We start from the raw sequence: 25,625 nt of genomic DNA, 5'->3' as shown, positions 1-25,625 counted from the left end.
GTGTCCTATCATAACAGGAGCATTGTCGGAGCAGAAAGCCACACAGTTTTCAATTGGTATGTTATGAGAATTCAGCTGTGATAACATCAGGTTACCTATGTTTCGCCCTGTTGAGTCACCCTCTAACGCTGGTATGAATAGCACAGTGCTCACTACTTTTTCCCGCGAAATATCGTAGAATGTAACAACAATAGGATACAACTTGGCATTCATATCATTGCTTCCATCTGTTGCCAAAGAAAATGGTCCATTCTGAAGGCACTTAACAACTTCAGATGATGCATTTTTTGCCATTTTATTTACAATGCATGCTGTTTTTGTGCGACCACAACTGTATTTCTTTGCAACTTCTGATGTGGGAAACATCTTCTTAAATAAAGCCCCAGCATGATCAGCCGCATTTAAAGGCACATTGTGTTCCACCAGAAAGGAAGTAAACAGACACTCAACCCTAATTACGTCACTGTCGACGTTTCCAGACTTGGCAAAAAAGGTGTTGGTTTTCTTGTTATCTTCCTTCGATTTAACGTAACTTACGTGCTTACCGCACTTCACATGATTACGTAAATCGTTTCTTCCACTATGTGCAATATTAATATCACACCCACATACCGTACAAAAGGCAAATTTTTCTCCCTTTCTTGATTTTAGTATGCACGGAAAATCAACAGAATATGATTCTTTAAATGTCTGAAAGTACTGTTTCTTGTTTGATTTATTCATGATAACCTATAATAGGAATATAGCGTATGAAAATGTCCGAGAAAAAAATGTCTCTATATCCATTCAAACATCGATCACTGAACGTCACATAAAATTATAACAAACACATGGCAAAGCACACAAAGCCTTAAAAGATTAAATGAACACGCCAACCTCGTGAATGAAGAATGTGCACATGGTAAAAAAACATACACACGTGGAATGAATGTAATTTTTCTTCTTTGTAATTTAAGGGGCTTCACTAATAGCGGTATACCCAGTCATTGGAACTAGTGTGATTAGTCCAACGAATACAGGAAACTGCAAAGCACGAAGTTATAACACAAAACCTGGAACCCTTCATTAAAATATGTCATAACCTCAAAAGGCCACCAAAGAACAACAATCAAGTGGTCAAAGAATATAGGTTAAATCACAAGCGAACGGAGCATCATAATAGTTTGTATAAAAATGGTTAAGAAAAGGTAAAGACTAGCCTATAACTCTCAGACATTTCACTTGACAATCCAACGAACAGAGCGGAACAAAGAATTTGTGGAGCAGAGCCTACCGACACCTAAGATTCACACGGAAGAACTGTTATCCTGGCTTTAAATTCAATTCCAACAACACAAACATCACACGATTAAAACAGCCAATCATATCAAAGAATGAGTTATCGACTATCATGGACTTGCCTTCAACCAAGACAGACTACGATATATTGTTGTCGGTCTTACCAAGACCGAGCGTGCTTCGACCCACGCAAACAATCGATTGTACGGAAGTGGAGCGATTATCTAATGTTAACGTTTCAAATTTTTGTCCGCGAAGTCGTAAAATAACACCGTCCATCTATAAAACCGTAAAAATGCTGCGATTTCCGTAAATTTTACGGACAAACCGTAAAAGTTGGCAGGTATGTAACAGTGATGAACAGTAGTGGGAACAGTGCACTTCCTTGCTGAACTCCACTCTTGGCCTCAAACCATAATGATCGACCTTCCCCAATTTGTACACAGCTAGTACATTCTTTGTACAACATCTGAAATTGACAGCAGATTCATCCAATATTCTATTGATATATTATTATTTTTAGGTTAGTTTCCTAGTCGAAAATCTCGTGTATTAATTTTCTTACCCTATGAAGTATGATCATAGCAACAAGGTTTCTTTCCTTTCCTCCATTCTATGACTAAATGAGAAAAATGCACTTTTTCATAGCATTTGAAGTTGACAATAAGTGTGGAAGAATCTTTCAGAAATATAGCTTTCTCCTACTGCAAAGTTCTTGGTATTATTAGTCTAAGAAGTCTGTAACGATATCTATGGAAGAACTTGATATATAAAAGTGTACAAAATATAAAAATCCATTTTTTCAATTCTGGAGATTAACATACATGATACAAAATGAAGTGACTTCAAACTTAAATTACATGTACTGTATATACAGTATATATATATAGAGAGAGAGAAATAAAAATTGTCCCTAGTCATAAAGAAGCAATGACTCATACTTCAGACTTACATCAATATCAACAGAATCCTCTTCAGTTGCATTTTCAGTTGCAGTAGTACTGGACACGATGGGAACTGCTGTAGGGCTGAGAGGTGGAGCAACAGGGCCAGGAGCATTCGACCACGTAGATGACGACCAGACAGACCCCATGAGAGATCCCCAAACAGAACCAGTATCACTGGAAACATCTTCCCTAAGACTCGGATTGAATAAAGTGTCATCCACTGCAGGGGTGTACAAGGGCTCCCATAACGAATCCACACCAGGCCAGTTTTCTGAGAACACGTGGAACCCATTTATTACACATTAAAAAAAAAAAAATGCCCAAAAAATTATCTTATAACAACAGTAAATCATACCTAATTCTCAGAGAATTTGCTTAGTAACCTGAAAATTAGGCTATTCCAATATCGTACATGTAGTTTTAGCATTTTAAATGAAATGATGTCTTCACTATATAAACTTGCAGATCTGGATGAAATATATGAGTCACAAAAGGCACTAACTCTGATACAGTGCACAAGAAAGTTTTGAGTGTTCTGGTTTAGTTTATTTTGGTATGTGAATGTATGTACGTACATACATACATCATATTATGAAGGTTATATACAAAGAAAAACAGCATGCAGTCAGCTATGCAAAAGCAACAAAAGTGCAAAGTTGGTAATGAGGAATTTTTTAACACAAAATTGTTTTTTTTTTTTTTTTGCTAGTTGTTTTACGTCGCACCGACACAGATAGGTCTTTGATGGTTATGAATTTCATGTTTTTGGTCCGTATTGAACAATATATAAGTAATAATAATAATAATAACTTAAATGTTTCCACCTTTTCAATACAATATATTCACAAAATTACAAAATTATACGGTACTAGTTTCGACCCATCTAGGGGTCATCATCAGCCGTATTGGAGCAAAGATCATTTGTGGCGAAATCCTAAGACAATATTAAAGAATAACAAGTGAAATGAGATGTTATGGTAATAGTTAATAATATTGTCTTAGGATTTCGCCACAAATGATCTTTGCTCCAATACGGCTGATGATGACCCCTAGATGGGTCGAAACTAGTACCGTATAATTTTGTAATTTTGTGAATATATTGTATTGAAAAGGTGGAAACATTTAAGTTATTATTATTATTATTACAGATAGGTCTTACGGCGACGATGGGACAGGAAAGGGCTAGGAGTGGGAAGGAAGCGGCCGTGGCCTTAATTAAGGTACAGCCCCAGCATTTGCCTGGTGTGAAAATGGGAAACCACGGAAAACCATTTTCAGGGCTGCCGACAGTGGGGTTCGAACCTACTATCTCCCGAATACTGGCCGCACTTAAGCGACTGCAGCTATCAAGCTCGGTAAAATTATTGTTCATTGTGTGGCAGATCAATACAGTGTATAGTCACCTTGGACCTGAGGCATGCTTGAACACGACGGGACATACTCGGCACCAAAGAATCCAACTTTTTTTTTTTTTTTTTTTAAGTCAGACTATCCCACTCTTGGACAGCAGCTTCAGTCAGTTTACTTGAATGTTAGTATGAGGGTTAGGGTGGTGGGCAGTTGCTCTGTTCACTTCATACCATGCATGTTCAACACCGTTCATGACTGCAAAATACACTGGCCAACCATTCACTTTGGCTCAATTGGCATGAGCATTATCATCTACTAGTGTAAAGCCCTCGCCCAAAGTGGCAGCAAATTCTATATCTACAGGTTGTAGAATGTTGTCTGTGTATACCAGACCAGTCATTCCCCAGAATAGGTATTAAAGGCATACGTTGAATAAATATGATCGAGCCCTGCACCCCAAAACATTATGGAAACCCCTGCTGCCGATGATGGAACTCCACAATGAAGGGCCGTTTCCATCTCTCACCAGATTGTCCCCAGACATTAAAGTTCCTGTTGTATGGGTGCAAACTTATGGTGATCTCATCAGGAAAGAATGCACACTTCCACTGTTCCTGATGCCATGGGCTATGATTTGTTACCCATCTCATACAAGCTGTCCTGTTGTTTGCTCTGAGAAGAGGTCTGTTACAGACCTCCTTGATATCAGTCTTTCAGCATGCAGTGAATTTAGCACGGTCTGATCTTACGAATTCAATCTGGTGGCCCTCCAAACATGCTGGTGAAACAAGGTAGCAGTAATATAGTGAAAAGAACAAATACCAATCCTCCCTGCAAGCTGTTTTGCATAGGCATCCCATCTGTTGTCGATCAGCTACTGTCTATGTCTCCCAGAACTTTTTCCAAACTCTGAAGACATCACTCTGACTTGCTCCAACATGAGTTGCGACATCCACTTCCCGCTATCCATCTTGTAACAATGTCATAATTCAAATGCAGTCGGTAACAGAAATGAAACAGTACGAATTGGCCGATGGGCTCAGTTTTCATTCATACCTTTTGTGACTCTCACATTTCATCCAGATCTGCAAATTTATATGGCGAAGACACTCAAAACAACTATTCTTAATTCCAGAAATAATAAAATCAATTCAAATACATCCTTTGTTACTCTAAATTAATTGTATTAATGCCTACAGTGTCTGTCTCCATGGCTAAATGCTGGCCTCTGGTTCAAGGCCTCTGGCTGAGGGACTACGTGCTTTCGCCATATTCAATATTAGAATTCATCTTAGGCAGTGCCCCATGCTCACAGCTTCGCAGTTCACCAGTAGAGTGTCAACTCGAAAGACCTGCATCAGGCTTACCTGGGAGCCACATGCCATTATTATTATTTGCTAATCAGCCAACTAGGGACCATGATAAGTTTCAGTATACATTCTGGCATTTATTCAATTTTCAATTGGTCCAGTAGGTTTTGATTAGATTGGTGTGTAGAGCACGGCGTTCATCCGACCACTTGGCACCAGCTCTCCATTTCTCATTCTGGAAAGTCCCAAATATGATGCTTGTTTTGAAAACGTCTTGTTTGTGTACGTCATTTAGTCGTAGACCCATTTCTTTGAGGTATATCTTGACGTTAACGTACCAGGGAATTGTTTATGGTTTTGAGTCAAAACTGTTAAAAATGCGTTCTGCCCATTGAAAGTCGTCCATTTGCCATACGTGACTGTAGAAGTGAGCTCAGCATTTGTGCATCGTGTCCATGATCTTCTTTATCTCAGAGGAGGTTTCTTGTCTTATTCTGATCCAGTTTTTGTAGTTTGGGTCAAGTATGTTGTGGAGAATTTTTCTCTCCTTTTGCTCTAACTTTGCAAGCGCAAATTTCCAAGAGAGGATAAGACATCCTGACACATAGAGATATTGGCCCAATGACAGTGTTGTAATAATTCATTCTGGTATTTACAGAAAAGCACCTTTTGTTACATATGTTAGTTTGGAAAGCTACCTCCATTGGTATTTTTTCTCTCTCTTTTTTTTTTTTTTTTTTTTTTTCTGGCTGTTAAGGCCTCTATCTAGTCCATTTGATTGGATCCACTCACCAAGTTTAAATACAAACTTATGCACACGGTTTACTGTTCCATACCTGGTGGTTAGTTGAGCTGTGTTGTCTTTGATGTTTGACATTACTTCTGTCTTTTCAAAGGATATCCACAAGCTGTTTGTTCAGCTACTTCTTTCAGCACATTAATTTCTTCAATTACAGTTTCAAAATTTTCTGTCATTATTGCTATATCATCCACACAAGCTAAGTGGTCGATTTTCACTCTGTCATTCTTTGTCCCAATCCTTAAAGGTCTGAACATGTTTCTATCTTGTATTATCTGACACCATTCCTGTACTACTTTCTCCAGTGTGCAGCTGAACGAGAGTGGTGAGAGTCCATCTTCCTGCCTAACACCCGTTTTAATAGTACAGAGAAGCATCCTTGGAATTTTACTTCGGAGATGGTATTAGTCAGGGTTGTTCATATTACCGCTAGCAGTTTTTTTGTTGACTCGCACTTCAGCAATTATTTGAAGCACAACACATCGCGATCAGTGGAGTCGTATGCCTTTCTGAAGTCTACACATATGTTCAGCCTCTCAACATATGATATCTTATTATCGTTTTAAGATTGTGGATCTGCTCTGCTGCTGATCAGCCTTCGCGAAAGCCTACTTGGTATTCTCCAAGTGAGCACTCCACTTGCTGTTCTAGTCATTCTAGGATGGATAATGATTAGGGCTCGGAAGTTAATGCATTTTGTACGTTTTTTCTTAGGGGTTAAAATGTATGCTTATATATTATGTGCATGAATTATGGAATTTTCAGTCATTTGAACATACTTTTGTGGTGCATATAACTGTATATTTTAGTGATTTTGATAAATGCATTATATTTTAATATTTTAGCACCTATATGGCACATTTTAATCATTTTAATGGTTTCACAGTATTTTTAATCAGTTTTTCATCTGGTTGATGTTGGCAGTAATGTTGCGCATGACGATGCAACTTGTTATGTGCTGAGGAGTTATGATGTCACGCAGTGAATCCCCTGTTTCATCATCTACCCTTGCGTTTTGTGCTTAGCACTTTAGCAGTCAACTGGCTGTCCATTGAGTCATGTAACGATGTTGTGAACTGGTTGTGACCAAACTATGTTTCGCATATAAAGTGTCCATTAAAAAGTTCTTTAAGTGCTGAAAATAAGAGCAACCTCGAGTTGTACATGAACTAATTTACAGAAAAACTTCAGGTGACTTAATATCTACAGATAATAGGGTACTGTTCTGTGGAGTGTGTGAGAAAACTATAGACAGTGAGAAAAGATTTCAAATAGTTCAACACACAAACACAGCAAAACATATGGAGAATTTAACAAGCAAACTCGCAAATAAAGAGCCTGTTCAGAAAGTAGGAAGTAAGATTACGGAATTTTCTTACAACTTGTGCCAAGCATTTTTGGCTGCTGATATTCCCTTGTATAGAATTAATAACCCCACATTAAAACATTTTCTTGCAAAATACACTCGACAACATGTGCCTCAAGCAAGTACATTGCGTAAGACTTACATAGGACATTGTTACAAAAACGTATTGTCAAATTTACAAGTTGAATTAGCGGATCAGTTTGTGTGGCTGTCTATTAATAAAACCACTGATTCCGAGGGCCAATTTATTGCTAATGTAATTGTGGGCGCCTTAAATAAGGAACAAAAGACGATACCATATCTTCTTAATATGTGTTAATTGCTGGCCACTATCAATGTAACTATAACGCAGTGTGTGATGGACTCATTGAAATTATTATGGCCATCTGGTATCAAATACGACCGGCTACTTTTATTTGTTACCGATGCAGGTACTTATATGTTAAAATCTGGACAAACACTGAAAGGCATTTTTCCTAACTTACTTCATATTACTTGTTTGGCAGATGCTCTTAATCCCATTGCTGAGACAGTATGCAATTCTTTCCCATTGGTAGATCGATTTGCCTCTTTCTGTGGAGCAGTTATCATCATTTAAATATGCCCCAATAACATCTTGTGATGTGGAAAGAAGTTTTTCAGGTTACAAAAGTGTTTTGCGAGACAAGAGATGATGTTTTTTGGTTGAAAATGTGTGCAAAGTGATGGTTGTGAACTGCAATTTGTCACTCAGCATTGACAGCGGGACCATTTCTGCTTCAACCTCCAACGAATAAATGTAAGTTTATTATTATCAATACTAACCTGACTTGTCTACTGCCATTTTTTCATTTTAATAGTGCATATTTATTGGCATATTTTCAATTTTTTAAGAGCATATTTGCATGCATATTTCTTAGTTTTTTAGGGCATGAACTTCCAAGCCTTAATAATGATAGAATCTTGTGCACTACTGGGAATAATGAGTTACCACGATAGTTATTTCCATCTCTGATATTTCCTTTATTACGTAAAAGGTGGATTAAAGCTACTTTCCAGTCCTCTGAAAGTTGTTCTTTCTCCCATATGTCAATGATGGTCTTATACATCTGTTGCTTCTTATAGGGCATATTTCCATAGTTCTGCTATGATGGAGTCTTCACCAGAGGTCTTATAGGTTCTTAGTCTCCCTATGTGGTGTTTGATCTCATCGCGATCCATGTTAATTTGTGGTTTCTGATGGGAATAACTGATTTTTCACAATTTAGAAATTTGTCAAAGTATTCGAAGATGACTTCACAGTTTTCTTCATTTGATGATGCTGAAGTTCCATCGTTTCTTTGAAAGCAGAGGGAGAGAGGCTTATACCTTTGTATCTTATTTTTTTTAAACTTCTTTAATATTCTCAGGACTCACTTTGCTGGAAGTCTTGCTCAATCTTGTTCATTCATTCCTTTTCATACCTGCGTTTCACACACCATGTTATCTCCACCATTATTATTATTATTATTATTATTATTATTATTATTATTATTATTATTATTATTATTATGCCTACAGTCCAAAATAAAATATATTTTTCTAATTATGGCACATAGGAATAAATTCCTCACCCTACAATATGACATTAAAAATTTTAAAAACTCCTGGACACTTAGTGATTCATTCATTTTTTAGTTCAACTTGAATACTAATTTGACATAGACTCTTTTTGCCGATCGCAGAAACGGTGTTTAGATTATGTCTGGTTAAACAATGCCTAAATATGGCTGCCGCATTGCAGAGATGTTATTTATCACTTAGACACTGTCTAAAACAGATGTTCGACCGGCCCCGTATAAACAAAGCCAAGAACACTGTTTAACCTTGAATGAGAGGAGTGAATCACAATCAGAGGTTATGTACCATGAAACATGTAATTTGTGTTATCATGTTGAGACGATTCTGGAAAGAAAGGTTAGGTATTACATTGAATAGGTTGACCACTTCAATAAACTTACTTGTTTCATATTTATTTAAGAAAGATTAGTCCGACGGCCTCTCTGTGGGTCGCCCGCTGCAAAATTGCAGCAATTCATTTGAAATGTACGGGGAGGTAGAGCTTAAAATAAGATATCACTTTTCAAGAGACTTGTTTCTTGAGACTGACAAAGGGACAGTCCAATAACTGTCAACTTGAATACAATACTTTGCAACCAATATATTTTATTATACATGGTGTAATTTCCATGGAATTATAGGCGACTTCGATTACATACATGTCACAATTACTTGTCCCAATCATCAGTGGGCTGTCACATACATTAACTGAGAGGGATTCACTTATATTTACTGCTAAGTAAGCATACATAATAGTGAAAACTAAAAAGTAGGTTGTATGTGATTTATATATATTTGTCACGCTAATTCAGATAAGTTTTCGGCAACTACGAGATAAGAAAAGGCAAGTGGTGGTGGTGATCACTGCTTAAAGAGGAAGACTGGGGAAGAAGAGCTGCAGCCATAATAACAGCCCTAGTATTTGCCTGGTGTAAAACTAGAGAAACCATGGAAAACAATCTTCAGGACTGCCGATGATGCGTTTCGAACCTACGATCTCCAGAATGCAAGGTACATCTATATGGCCCGTACAACACATTCAGTGTTACACATTACTACTGTTTCATCTTCCCTTCGTCAAAGCTAATTACGAGCAGATTACACTCACTGTAACAGCGACACAATCAAAGCTAAACTTCCCTGTACGGTGGCGTGTCACTTTAGTGTCAATATTATGAGATTTAATTTCCACAGAAAGCAATATTCTTATCTGTGGCCAAGTCATGCTCATGTTTAGCCATATTTCAGTAATGTGTAAGGAGACCAGTGTTGCCAACACTGTAAGAGTGAAATCTGCTGATTGACTGTGCCATTTCTGCTAGAAATCAGCTAGATTCTTTACATTTATTTTAATGTAATATTGAATACTGCAAATTGTTTAAACATAAAAAACACAGAATGAATGCACAACCCACTGATGAAAGTCATTAAATGCTAAATATTTAAAAATATGTCCCCTGTGGCGATGCAGTAGAATGACTCAGTCCTGCACAGACACCAGTGAAGAACTGGAGAAAAAAAAAAAAAAACACACACACACACACACACACACACACACACACACACACACACACACACACACACACACACACACACACACACACACACACACACACACACACACACACACACACACACACACACACACACACACACACACACACACACACACACACACACACACACACACACACACACACACACACACACACACACACACACACACACACACACACACACACACACACACACACACACACACAGAGGAAAACAGATCTCATCCAGTAAAATACTATACTTCCCAATTACATGGGGGAGATTTACAAGCTCGGCCTAATGCAGTTGAGAAACAGTAATAGTGGTTCTTCCACCGGGGACTAGGTACATTCTAATTACCCCCATTAATTTGATTCAGTGATATTTATGGCATAAATGTGTGACATTACACTTAACAAAGCCACTAGAAAATACACCTTTGAAGGTTGAGTCAAATGTTCCACCTTTACAATACCAAGATTCTTTATTATCTAATTATTTACAAATCATTTTTAAAAATATGACGGGACATGTTTCGTCTAACTTGTAGACATCATCAGCCGCAAGAGTCTTTAAGAGAAAGCAACAAGGACAAGGACAAAGCAACACATTAAAATAATTCGGGTAGCTGAATACGTCAATTAAAATGGTGAAGAGTGTTCAGGATTGTTCAGAGCACAACACTTAAAAATATATTGTTGCCATTAAAATTAAAATTGTCCATATGGGATGATTCAGTAAAACTTGGCGTTAAAATTCTTCTTTTTGAAGGTGCTGTGTTGACATACAATATTCTGTTGTGTCGGTGAAAGTTTGATAATGTGGTGCACAATATTAAATCCAGTAGCATAAAAATGATGTATAAGGAATCCAGTGAGCGGATGTTAAGGTTGTCTTATTGGCATGATGTTGACATTTCTTGCTGAGAAGTTAGGTGGAATATTTGAACATGATAACGTGTGTAGAATGTGCAGTAAAGGGCTCTAGAACGAGAATGATAGCTGTTTTTAGTGTTAAAATAGAAAAGTTTTTGTATCTTGTGATATAAAGCAATAAATAAAAAATATAAAGAGGGCGGCACATCTTATTACTTATGTTCTCGCCGGTTCGAGAGCGACTTGTTCAGCGTGGATGATTGTGGCTGACTGGGAGCGAACTATGGAGGTCGTGTGTGATGGTAGCTGGTATGAGGGGAAAGTAGGGGAAGGCTGGAATCAATAGGCGGGGAGCTATCACGTGGAAGCTTGTTTGCAAGTTTGTCAAAGTAGGAACTTTTAAGCAATGCCTCAAAAATTATGTCCGTAGTTTCTGAATTTTCATTCAAATTGTGAATGGGATTAAGTTTTCGATCTATATTAATATAAATGTTTTCTGGAACGTTAAGTAAAGTGCCCTTATTATGAAAATAAAGAATTTTTATGTCCTGTTCCATGGAAGTAAAGAAATGATTGGACTGTCATATGAGTGCACATGGCGGAGTATCTTCTGTGTTTAGCGGGGTTGATATGTTCCTTATATCTAACTGAAAAGCCTCTTCTGGTTTGCCCAATGAAGTTCATTTTATGTAAAGAAAAGACACCGACGCATTAAAATTCCGCCAAAAATACTGTTAGCCACTAAATGTATTTTTTCACTGCTAGAAGGAATTAGAATCCGCCAGATTTAGCGGGAAATCTGCTAAGTTGGCAACACTGAGGAATCATAACTTCATGGTCTTGATCGGTATTGAATTGTGATCACAATAATAATTATTAAATTAATGTCATAAGTTCCACCTTTTTCAGTACTATATTATGCAACATTATTGAATTACATTATTAAACTAGGAACTAGTTTCAGCCTTGGCTGGCCATCTTCAGCCTTAATGTAATACATCTAATAACTAAACAAATGTAAAAGCACACAATTGACATGAAAAGTGATGTAAAAAATACACAATTAACATTAAAATCTGGGATGAATTAAGTGTAAAATCTGAAAAATATATTAGGCTCCAAATTCTTAGCATCTGAAGTATGCTCATCATCCAGACTTTCTTGTACTGATATTCATAGAATTGTAAGTTCCATCAATGCTATTCATTACAATTTCAATTGAAAAATGGGAACTGGTAAATGTTGATTTGATTTTGTAGTCAGATCATCAATCACCAAATCTACTTGAGTGGTGTTAGCAGTATGCAAGCCACTGGATGCCACTGTACATAACCACCAGCTGACACAGAACTGCTAGATGGTGTTTCCACATCGACCAACGTAAATAAAGTGAAATGTTCCCGCAGTGCTTGTTAAAATCATGCTGAAATGCTGCTGGACATTGTCAGGACGGCACATGAAGATATGGTTAAAAATGACATATTCTTAATTTGTAGCTGGTATAAATTCGCAATTCATTGCTGTGTCCATGAAGTTAACCTGAATAAATGATAGATAAAATTAGATAGGAAAGTGCAGGGCAAGGAGAAACAGGTGGGGCAAGAGGCGAGGTAAGGGGTGAGGTCAGAGAAAGGAGGGGGGTGGAGGGGAAGGAGGGATTAAGGTGGGGCCGAAGGATGTAGAAAAAGAGATGGCTGCTGAGGAAAGGTGCTGTGAATATTATGCACTGAATTATGACTTGTCGGTTTGACATTTCTAAAAAAAATGGGAATTAGAAGGCCAAGTAGGATATCTGGCTTTTCTGAAATGTCATTAAGATTATGATTCAGGTTAAAATATTGATCTATATGTATGCAGCAGCTTTCAGTAATGTTAAGGAGGGGTCCTTTGTTGATGATTTTGAGAATTTCCATATATTGTTTTATGTCTGTACTCGGAACACGTCAATGCCCTGAAGTACAATAAATTTTCAGCTGTAGGACAGCATATGCACGACTATAATCACAAATTCACAGACATAAAACAAGATATGGAAATTCTCAAAATCATCAACAAAGGACCCCTCCTTAACATTACTGGAAGCTGCTTCATACATACAGATCAATATTTTAATCCAAATCATAATCTTAATGACATTTCAGAAAAGCCAAATATCCTATTTGAACTTCTAATTCCCATTTTTAGAAACATCAAACCAACAAGTCATAGTTCAGTTTTTCATAATATTCACAGCACCTTTCCTCAGCAGCCATCTCTTTTCCCACATCCTTCAGCCCTGCCGTAATCCCCCTTTCCCCTCCACCCCCTCTCCATTCCCAAACCACTCCCCTTGCCCCACCCCCTCGCCCCGCCTCTCTATCCTTGGCCCACCCCTTCCTTTTCCTTTGAATCTCACAACCGTTAGTATGAGGCACACAACAATACACCACGCACCACATGCCGCAACGAGAGGTAAGTCTTATAACCTATCGGATTTTTTATTATGGACACTCGAGTTTAGGCTTTAATTACAATTGAACCAATAGGCCTATTGCAATGCGAGTTATACCAATATTTTCCTGGTTTAATTCTACATTAGCGTATATAAGACACATTGTTTTCGATGTTCATTAAATATTTTTTATTTGTAATTATAATAAATATTGTCCGAGTTTTTGGCTTCTTCTCTAGGAAGCGCTCACTTAGGAATATATACAAGGAAAATTACTTGTCTGATGGTAACGAAATTTTTATATGTTATAACCACATGTATTTGTAGTGTAATATTCAAGTTGCAATTTTTTTCAACCACCCCGAAAAAAGTTCTTATCATTTTTCTAAAGCAACTCTTTCTCAGTCCAGGATAAACGTACAACAGCAAACATGGGCTTGTTTTGAAGCACTCAGTCATGGTTATCAGAAACTACAACAACTGTAACCATACAGTTTGGTACCGAATTTATAAAGAGTAATATTGAAAGGAGGTTTTGTGTACGCCGGACCGTGCGATTAACAGCTGGCCGGCTGGTGAAATCGGGCGCAGTGTTGCCGCGTTCAGTAGTAATCACGCACGCAACGAACACAGCTTTTCGTTTACTTTCAACCTTTAATTTTATTTCCTCTTATAAATTCCACTTCCCATCACCTTTTCTCATAAGGGCTTTGGACCTTCAAAGGCAGGTTTAAAAATGGTTGACTTCCTAATTTAGAAATATCACACTGTACAATTTTTACAAGAGTTATTTGCATTATTATTTACATATATTTACAATATTTAATTCTATCATTTTTCTTCGTCTGAAAAATCACTGTGTTCCGATGAATCGGTGCTGCTGTCATTCATGTTGATTATGACTGGCTAGAAATAAGCAACGTTTTCAGACAGTCCATCTTTTTTCCAGTAGTGGTCTTCAATTATCTTAGTGTGTTTAATGCACTGTTTCCAGAGTTCAGGGGTGATGGTACATAAGGCTTCTCGGCATAAAGCGTTAATTGCTTCCACACCTCTACCATTTTTTAATGTGTTAGCCATATTTGTTTTTGCTATTTATCCTTTTACGTAAGCCCTAATGAGCTCGATTGGATTAAGCTCGCAATGGGCCACTGGTAACCAAACAAGCTGTATATCTGGTCGAAGTCGTTTAGTCAGTTGTTCCAGCTTCTTTACCGGTGTTTGAAAATAAGGCCTGGCAAGGACAATCAGCTCTGATTTCGTTAATTTATTATAATCGTCAACTCCAGGTGGTAGTGAAATATTCTTTGATGTTATCCAGGTTATAATTTCAGGTTTCAGACATGACATGTTCGGGTTTTTAGATGAGGGATCGACCATCGTATGATATGGAGCTTGATCTATAACGACAGCCGACCTTTGAGGCAATAAACCCAGTACTTTCATGAACCATTATTCATAATGATTTGAGTTCATCTCATTGTGGTAATCACCACTGCCTTTCTTGCCAATAAAGCAAAGTCCTGCACCGTCAAGAAATCCTTCTTCACTTCCGATGTGTAAAATTATGATGCGTTTCCCAGCTCCAGATGGTGTTTTGAACCCTCCACGTAATCTATAAATTTGCTGAATGTACCCTCTGTACAGATTATAGTTGTCAAAGTTGTTTCCTAAAGCTTCAACCACGTTTTCTTGCCACCCATATTTCATAGTATGGTTCTGTCCGCACCACGTCTCGTCTGTAAAGAAGATCTTGAAGCCCTGTGCTCTTAAGTCTCTAATTCGTCTAAGGTAGGTATTTCGGCATGCAGCGTGTGTCACAGATTCCATTAGCACTGGTTTCCTGTTTAGTTTTTTGAATCGGAATCCCAAGCTTCGAACTACTTTCAAAAGCGTAGAAATTGACACATCAGGAAAATCCGGCATATTTTCTAACAGTTTCATTCGAAGGCTTTTAATTGTGGGAAATATCTTTTTCAAAGGAAAATCGTGCATATTTCTTCGTATTGTGCCCAAAGTAAAATCATCGAGATGGATTTTCGGACGCCCCAGTCTCACACACTGCTTCTTTCTTGACCTGGATGACGTATTTCCTTCATTCTCCTTTGAAGCGACTCCTACTCTCTTCACTGACGACAGAGATAATCCAAGACAATCTGCCACCTTCTTGTACACAGGGAACCTCCTGTCCCCTACTTTTTCCCCCTCACATTGAAAGAAACAAATAGCAAAATCATTGCAAGTTCACCCTCTGATAACGGCAGTCTCGGAGGCATCTTGAAGTGACGTGGCCAACATGCAGAACATAGGACGACTGAAAATAGCTTGCGGATAAACCAAGGTCATGGGCATTCCATTGCACAACTGCCCGGGGCGAGTGTACTGTGTTCGTTGCGCGCGTGGTTACTACTGAACGCGGCAACACTGCACCCGTTTTCACCAGCCGGCCTGCTGTTAATCGCACGGTCCGGAGTACACAAAACCTCCTTTCAATATTACTCTTCATAAATTCGGCACCAAACTGCACGGTTACAGTTATTGTAGTTTCTGATAACCATGACTGAGTGCTTCAAAACAAGCCCATGTTTGCTGTTATACGTTTATCCTGGGCTGAGAAATAGTTGCTTTAGAAAAATGATAAGAACCTTTTTCGGGGTGGTTGGAAAAAACTTGTAACTTGAGTATTACACTACAAATACATGTGGTTATAACATATAAAAATTTCATTACCATCAGACTAGTACTTTTCCTTGTATATATTTGTAAGTGAGCGTTTCCTAGAAAAGAAGCCAAAAACTCGGGCAATATTTATTACAACCACAAATAAAAAATATTTAATGAACGTCGAAAACAATGTGTCTTATATACGCTAATGTAGAATTAAACCAGGAAAATATTGGTATAACTCGCATTGCAATAGGCCTTTTGGTTCATTTGTAATTAAAGCCTAAACTCGAGTGTCCATAATAAAAAATCCGACAGTATGCCATTTGACTAACACGCTCTCTCTATTAGTTAATTTTATCTATCATTTATTTAGGTTAACTTCATGGACATCACAATGAATTGCGAATTCATACCAGCCACAAATTAAGAATGTGTCAGTTTTAACCATACCTTCATGTGCCGTTCTGACCATGTCCAACAGCATTTCAGCATAATTTTAACAAGCACTACGGGAACATTTCATTTTATTTACGTTGGTCGATGTGAAAACACCATTTAGCAGTTCTGTGTCAGCTGGTGCTTATTTACAGTGGCATCCAGGCGCTTGCATACTGCTAACACCACTCAAGTAGATTTGGTGACTGATGATTTGACTACAGAATCAACATTTAGCAGTTCCCGTTTTGCATTTGAAATTGTAATGATTAGCAGTGATGGAACTAAACATTCTATGAATATCAATACAAGAAAGAGCCTGGATGATGAGCATACTCCAGATGCTAAGAATTTAGAGCCTAATATATTTTTCAGATTTTACACTTAATTCATCCCAGATTTTAACATTATGTGTGTGTACATTACTTTTCATGTCAATTGTTTTTACATTTGTTTAGTTATTAGATGTATTACATTAAGGCTGAAGATGGCCAGCCAAGGCCGAAACTAGTCCCTAGTTCAGTAACGTAATTCAATAATATTGCATAATATAGTATTGTAAAAGGTGGACCATACGACATTAATTTAATAATTATTATTGTGAACACTGAGGATGACTAACAGCTGACTGACATTTGGCGCGCACAGCAACGAATTTCATTTGTTGCGACAAGCAAAGAGTTGCATGAAAGACACTTCTCTCTCAATTTTTGTACCAATAATGAAACTTTAAACAATGTTTATTTAATCATCGGCTGAAGACTGTTCATGCAATGGAAGACTGTGCTCGATTTAGACGTCTACGGATTAAAACTAGTCATCGTTTCTGCAATCGGCCCTATGCATTTTAAATTAATACTCCTTACACCACAATGCAATTTTAAGATACAAATCACAATACGCATGTATTCATATCATCACAGTTCAACATCACGTCATCAACTTTTACAGGCCAGTTGATCTCTTGCATGAAGTGACAGATCAAATTTTAATTTTAGCAGAATATAATCTTAAAAACATCTGATACCTCCACTAGACTCACCTCGAAATTGATGTTGTCTCTGATACTCTTCCGATTTCTTCCTGCTCTCATCCTCTAGAAGTGGAACAATGGAGTTGCGCTCCTCCCAAACACCCTCAACATCCTGCAATAGTTTACAAAATATTAATTTATATAAACAAACAGATGGTTTCAATATTTTACAATTGGCTTTACGTCGCAGCGACACAGATAGGTCATATGGTGTCAATTAGATATGAAAAGCCTAAGAGTGGGAAGGAAGCAGCCATGGCTTTAATTAAGGTACAGCCTGGTGTGAAAATGGGAAACCATGGAAAACCATCTTCAGGGCTGCCAACAGTGGGGTTAGAACCCACTATCTCCTAGATGCAAGCTCACAGCTGCGCGCTCCTAACCGCACGGCCAACTCGCCCGGTGTTTCGATATTTTAGGGTAGGTGGATATGCAGACAGATAATGCCTTCATTGGTGACAAAGTAAGGGCTTAAGGCCCTCTCTTATATACAACCACCAGGAGAGTATAATCTATATACCTTACAATTAGAAATATATACATCTATACTGTGTATACAAAATAACATGTCCTGACTGACTGATTCATCATCGCCGAGCCAAAACTACTGGACATAAAGAAATTACAATTTTTTTTTATGTTTTTTTTTTTTTTTTTTTTTTGCTAGTTGCTTTACGTCGCACAGACACATATAGGTTTTATGGCGACGATGGGATAGGAAAGGGCTAGGAGTGGGAAGGAAGTGGCCGTGACCTTAATTAAGGTACAGCCCCAGCATTTACCTGGTGTGAAAATGGGAAACCACGGAAAACCATCTCCAGGGCTGCCAACAGTGGGGTTCGAACCCACTATCTCCCGGATGCAAGCTCACAGCTGCGGGCTCCTAACTGCATGACCAACTCGCCCGGTAAAATTGGTATTTGGAATCTCCTTTAAAAATAAGGAAACACATATTTTTTTGTTTTTGTAAAATCCTCAAAAGGGGGGTGAAAAAAGGTGAGGATACCGTATCTGCCAACCCTTCCGATTTACCCGGAAACTCTCCGTTTTTTAATTTGTCTTCCGATTTCCCAATTTAATTTTACTTCTTCCTATTTTTGACCAATATAACCTCCAGTACGGTCAATACTCTTCCCCTATTCTCCGGACCACCTTTTGAGCAGACTAAAGCGGAAGTGAGTGTATAGACTAGGGGATGGCGCGGGCGACAGGGGCAGCGGCTACGGTGTTGTCACACGGTAGGTGAGGGGGCAAGGGGGGTGCGCTACTCAGAGCGAGTTTTGGCAATGGTGCAGTCAATGCGGAGCTGCCATACTTACTCACTCAGTGGATGATCTGAACACTGTTTAAAACAGCAGTGAGAAACTTTTATCAGTGTGCTTCGCTTTTACAAAAACAGTGTATGTGCGTATTGTGTGCTAATTCATAATTCTTGTAGTCTCTTGTACGTTTGTAGGTTTCTTCTTACTCGCTATTGGATATTATTGTGCAATGGATCCGAACAAAAATTCACCAGACTTATCAGTTGAAGAAGAAACGCAAGATTCTTACTTCCGGGGAGAGAAATATGATTCTGTCTGTTTATAAGCATTTCCGAGCGAATAGTATTGACGGCGGGATTAGTTTACCTCTTGTGCTGACCCTGGTTCTGATTCCGACTTGGGTGTGCAGCCACTCGATAGTGACACAGATTAATTACTGCGGCACAAGGTAAGCTGACGCTGAAACCTCCTGCATAATAATAATAATAATAATAATAATAATAATAATAATAATGAAAATTAAAACCTACAACCTGTTTTCCAGTCATTGACCGGGTCAGGGATGTGATGAATGAAGCAGATATAGGCTATTAGTACGATGGGGTCGCCACTCCCAAAGTGATATATTAATGACTGAAAAATGCTATGAAATGAGAATGGAGAGTGTTGCTGGAATGAAAGATGACAGGGAAAACCGGAGTACCCGGAGAAAAACCGGTCTCGCCTCCGCTTTGTCCAGCACAAATCTCACATGGAGTGACCGGGATTTGAACCACGGTATCCAGCGGTGAGAGGCCGACGCGCTGCCGTCTGAGCCACGGAGGCTCCAATAATAATAATAATAATAATAATAATAATAATAATAATAATAATAATAATATTTTTATAAAAATATATTCGTAATAACTAATTAATTGAAACTGTGCTGGACAAAACGGAGGTGGGGCAGGTTTTTCTCCGGGTACTCCAGTTTTCCCTGTCATCTTTCATTCCAGCAACACACTCCAGTATCATTTAATTTCATCTGCCAGTCATTAATCATTGCCCCAGAGGAGTGAAACAGGCTTCAGCAGCCGGCTCAATTCGTGTCCTCGCCGCAAGATGGGGCTTCATTTATTCCATCCCTGACCCGGTTATTGACTGGAAAACAGATTGTAGATTTTCACATTTAAAATGTAATTCAGTAAATTAATTGTTTAAATATGTAAGCCGTTAAAAAACTGTATGGGATTCTAACACGCATACGTTAATGTATTAATTATTTTAAATTCATTCAAGGTTCAATCCGTGAGCTGTGCTGTATTATAGTGGTGGAGTACAACTTTGAATCGCGCGCCGGCTCTTTGGCAACCGCGGCAAGTGTGTCGAGACAATGACGTCACTTCCGCTTTAGTCTGCTCAAAAGGTGGTCCGGAGAATAGGATAAATTATTGTGTGCTTGTGTAATTTATGCAACCTCATTTTCAAGCGTATTTATTTGATGCTTTATTTGTAAGTGTATTGTCCGCCACCTTCGTGTATCGTGTTTCCCGCTCACTACAGCACCATGGGAATTCAGGACGACAATCATCGTACAAGCAAGTGAGACTAGCGCACGCTAGTGAATCCGTTAATTTAAAGATAAAAACTTCATTGTTCCGTATTGAAATTATTGATGTTAAAAATTAAATAATTGAAAAGGAGGTTCAACCTATTCAATACTTAAAAGAAGGAAATGCAGTAATCACTTAGCAGGAGTACAAGTACTCACTCAATTATTCTGATTTGCGTCGTATATTTTTATATACGTACTTAACTTCCCGCAACCGTGACAAATTCTAGACCTTCAAAAACATTCTCCACTCTACTTTGGCGTTCGACCTTGAATGTGCCGCGCTGATCACCAGGAGCTGGCGGCTTTCTACTACAAATCTATTCGTGTGCGACTTCTAGTTATTTTTGAACTTCGTATATTAATTGATAGTGTTGTGACTTTGTGCATACAGAATGTGGTGTCGTGTCTTTGTGCCTATCAAAGTGTGAAACTGACCTCCAATATTCATAAACATTGTACATCTTTTTACGGCTGATGATGACCTGGACTAAGGTCGAAACCGGTCCCATTTAAATAGGAATGTGATTACTGCATTTCCTTCTTTTAAGTATTGAATAGGTTGAACCTCCTTTTCAATTATTTAATTTTTAACGTGAATCCGTTAATCGGGACGAAAGATGGAGTTTCTTATCATATGGTTCGTGCGCTGTTAACATCGCTTCTGTGCATAGTTTCATTGGAGTTGTAGGCCATGTGCTTATTCTTGCTGTTCTATGTTTTCCCCCTGTCGATGTTGTTTCTTAATAACGTATGAGATGTACTGATCTATTCTGTATATGGTAGTTTTGCGTATTTAAGTGCATTTGTGTTCATTCTTAGTTCATAATTTTATTGAGTTGAGTGTATTTCAGAGAGTTATGTCGGTGACAGTTTCTGGTATTTTATCTTCACATTATGGCTACAATAACAAATACTATCTCCAAGTGTTGAGAGATATCTATAAAATTGAATTTCCGTTCATGTTACCATCTAATAAATAAAACTATTATACATTTTGTTCTGGGTTTGTTACATTTTCTTGTAAATATAATTATGTTTTCTTAGTTTAAGATTTAAAATTTAATGGTCAATTCGCCTTGTAACTGTAGATATGGATGCCTTTTATGTTGTCCTTTTTTCATCTAGATCATGACGCAATATACGCAATGAAATCCAAGATCTAAAAAAATTTTCAGATTTCTTATTCCTAAAGTTGGCAGGTATGGGATACTTATATCTCAAAAATTGAAGACGTTGTAGTAATGAAAATTGGTATTTGGAATCTCCTTTAAAAATAAAGAAACACGTATTTATTGTTTTTGGAAAATCTACTTAAGAGGGGAGTAAACAGGAGTGACAAAGGGGGTGAATTTTAAAATGAGTATGTCTACAATATATCTCAAAAACGTAACATGTTACAGAGATGAAAATTGGTATTTGGAATCTCCTGTAAAAGTAAAGAAACAAGCATAATCTGTTTTTTGAAAATCCACTTAGGGGAAGTGTTAAAGGAGGTGAATTTTTAAAATGAGCATATCTACAGTATATCTCAAAAACCTAACATTTTACAGACATGAAAATTGGTATCTTTAATCTCTTTTACAAATAAAGTAACAGCTATTTTTTTGTAAAAAAAAAAAAACACCAATGGGGGGTTAAATGAGCCAAAAAGGGAGTTGAATTATTTTTATTAGGATACTGGTATCTCCAAAACTAAAGATATTATAGACATGAAAATTGGAACTTGGAATCTCCTTTAAAAATAAAGACACATATTTTTTGTTTTTGGAAAATCTACTTAAAAGGGGGTAAACAGAAGTGACAAAGAGGGTGAATTTTAAAATGAGTATATCTACAATATATCTCAAAAAGTAACATTACAGACATGAAAACTGGTATTTGGAATCTCCTGTAAATGTAAAGGAACATGCATAATTTGTTTTCCAAAAATCCAGTTAAGGGGAAGTGTAAAAGGGGTTGAATTTTTAAAATGAGCATATCTACAATGTACAGTGTCTCAAAAACTTAACATATTAACGACATGAAAATTGGTATTATTAATCTCTTTTTTAAAAATAAAGTACCGGTAACACAAATTTTATGTTTTGGAAAAAACATTTAAGGGCTATTCATTCCTCCATTACTGCTTGACGTACAATCAAAATTTCAGAGGACTGAAAAAGGGATTGAATTATTTTTATGAGGATACTTATATCTCAAAACCTGAAGATGTTACAGACATGAAATTAATTGAAAAATGAGTTGAATTCTTTGTTTGAGGATAATTATATCTCGAAAACGAAGGATGTTACGGGTGAGAAAATTAGTATTAGGAAACTCCTTTAAAAATAAAGACACACATATTTTATGGCTGGGCAGGTGGAGGTGGAATCAACTTAAGGGGTTTGGTGTAAAGGGAGTTGAATTTTTTAAAATGTAGATACAAATAAGAAGTGGACTTAAAACAATACACCCCAAAAGGTGGGGGGTGAGGAATTATGACCAAAATATGCATTGATATAAAATCATTTGAAATATGAAGTTAAAATTTCAAATGATATCCTAGGCGTTAAATAAAAGAAGGTTTGAAACAAATTTAACCGCTCAGAGAGTTAAATGGGGATTGATCTGAAAACAAATATCTTAATTCCTTCCTCCAAAAAGTTTAACATACAAAGACAAAATTCCAAATAGCAGTATATATTTTAAATCCTAGGTGTGAAATAGGAAATATTTTTTAACGTTCCACCCCTAAAGTGTTGAATGAGGTTAGCTTCGTAAACAAAATTATTCATCCTTCCAAAACCATTTGACTTGCAAAGTTGTAATTTTACAAGAAGGTATTCTTTTACATCCTAGGTGTAAAATATTGTATACTTCAAAATATTTCTCACCTAAGGGGTTCAGATGGTGGTTGACTCTTAAAAACACAATATCCATTCTTCTGAAACCGTTTTGGCATGAACTTAATTTTTTTAATGAAGGATGGTCTTTTATATCCTAGATGTTAATAAATTTTTCAAAACATTTACCCCCTTAAAAAGTATTCATGCCTCCATTACTGTTCAACATACAATCAAAATTTCACAGGTTGGTCGCTTTTACATCCTAGATGTTAAATAAGATAGGATTTAAAATATTCAAATTCTTCCGTATGGGGTTCAAATGAGTTGTAGATCAGAAAATAAATAATCATTCCAAGAAAAAACCATTTAACATACGAACTGAGGGCATATTTTACAGGTTCAGCTGACAGTGGACTCTACAAAATGTAAAACACTGAATAATAACTTTCAGTTTAAAACCGTAGCGAAGCACGGGTATCTTGCTAGTATATACATATAATACTTTGTTCAGGAAACTGATCCTCAATGTATTTGATACACGACACAGTATTGCAAGACTGTTATCTATTTAAAGAGCATAAATGGTTCTTTAAAAGAAGCACAGACCTATGCACAGTCACCTCGGCAATCGTGCTTTGGTAGCTAATCTTGAGGCAAATCTCTTCCACAACTTAAGCCATCATCCCCAGTATGATACCTCTTGCACCCACTAACAATCCATAAATGGTGATAGAGTTGTGGTATTTCTCCATGATGTAATTTGATACTAAAACATAAATCGCCTGTTTCTCAGAGTGCAAATCGTGCGGCTGTAGTTCGCCTGAATCTAGCAGTACTGTTGGGTTCGATATTACAGAACGATCTCTCTGGTAATCGATGGCTAGAATATCTACTCTTCTCGTGCTACCATTTCCACCGCAAGATACACTCTACATTTTTAAAAAAAGACGACACACCGGGATGGTACTGTCCGATTGTACGGAAATTTCGTATGCAAAGACATTCGGACCGAACATGAAAATGATTAAAGTTTCGTGTCCAATGAATGAATAGCGGGAGCTCCCGCGTATCCGAACTGCACATGCATCATGTGTACATAAGGCGCAATTCTGAAGTGTATGCTCAAAATAGCTGTTGCATTCGACTGCGCTATCTTAACGTCGGCTGTAAGAATGCCACGCCGAAGGATTCATGCTCATTACGACGAGCAGATGTCAGAGTTTGAAAGAGGTCGTGCGATCGGATTGAAAGAAGCTGGTTGGTCGAATCAAGCTGTCGCTGAACATTTGGGTCGAAGTGATTGATCAGACGATGCTGGCACACGTGGGTCAGCAAAGGCAGGCATTAGCATCAGGACGGCAGTGGTCGACCGAGGGCCATAACAGCACGGGCAGACAGAGCGATTGTCAGAACAGCTGTCACAGCACCGGAATCATCGTTATCAACGATCCAGCAAGTGACTCGCACACATTTGTCCACCATGACCATCAACAGACACCTGAGCGAGAGGAATTTGCGCTCGCGCTGCCCGTTACGCCACTTACCACTCCCCCCTGTTCACTGTCAAGCCAGATTACAGTGGTGTCGTGTTCGAGCAACGTGGAACTGCGCTGACTGGGGACGTATAGTCTTTAGTGACGAGTTCCGTTTCCAACGGTGCCCTGACGACAACCGCAGACGTGTTTGGAGACGTCCAGGCCAGTGAAGGGATCCTGCCTTGTCTATCGCATGCCACACAGCCCCACAACAGGGGGTGATGGTCTGGGGTGCCATCTCCTTTGATAGCTGGACCCCTTTGGTAGTCATTCCTGGCACACTGACAGCACAGCGGTATGTTGATGACATTCTACAGCCAGTTGTGTCACCGTTCCTTCAGCAACATCCAGGCCTTACTTTCCAACAGGCACGTGTTGCTATGAACCGTCCTCAACTTTGCCCTATCCTTCCTTAGCCAGCTTGGTCACCGGATCTCTCTCCCATAGAGCATATTTGGGACGTGATGGGAAGGCGATTGGGAACATCTCGGAATGTCGCCGATTTAGCCCAACTGTTGGAGACCATTTGGCACAAAATTCCGCAGGACACCAGCCGGGAACTTTATCAGTCTATGTCACGTCGAGTGATAGCTTGCATCCAGGCCAGGGGTGGACCAACATCTTATTGACGTCCTCACTTTGTAACGCTCTAACTCTGCAATAAATCATTCTATTGTTCTGCATTTTTCATCGTTTGTTTTTCTATGTCTGTTCCTCATATCCATCGATTTTTATCGCCATCAGACAATTCCTTCCTGGTGCGTCGTTTTTTATGTTATACAGTGTATAAATTTCATAGTTTAT

General features: G+C 38.0%; 1 protein-coding gene across 1 annotated transcript in view; it reads right to left on the bottom strand.

Moving 5' to 3' along the window:
* Tmem131 (Transmembrane protein 131) overlaps positions 1-25,625 on the bottom strand; it is a 504,583-nt gene that overhangs the window by 6,170 nt on the left and 472,788 nt on the right. Inside the window, exons 23-24 of the mRNA XM_067143255.2 lie at positions 17,615-17,717; positions 2,231-2,496 (exon numbers count right to left, since the gene is read on the bottom strand). Of these exons, the coding sequence (XP_066999356.2) occupies positions 2,231-2,496; positions 17,615-17,717 (369 nt within the window). The remainder of the gene's footprint in view (positions 1-2,230; positions 2,497-17,614; positions 17,718-25,625) is intronic.

This window comes from Anabrus simplex, chromosome 3 (assembly GCF_040414725.1).
Source record: "Anabrus simplex isolate iqAnaSimp1 chromosome 3, ASM4041472v1, whole genome shotgun sequence".
NCBI classification, from domain to species: domain Eukaryota; kingdom Metazoa; phylum Arthropoda; class Insecta; order Orthoptera; family Tettigoniidae; genus Anabrus; species Anabrus simplex.
Note: the sequence above shows the minus strand (reverse complement) of the source record. Positions and strands in the feature narration are given on the sequence as shown.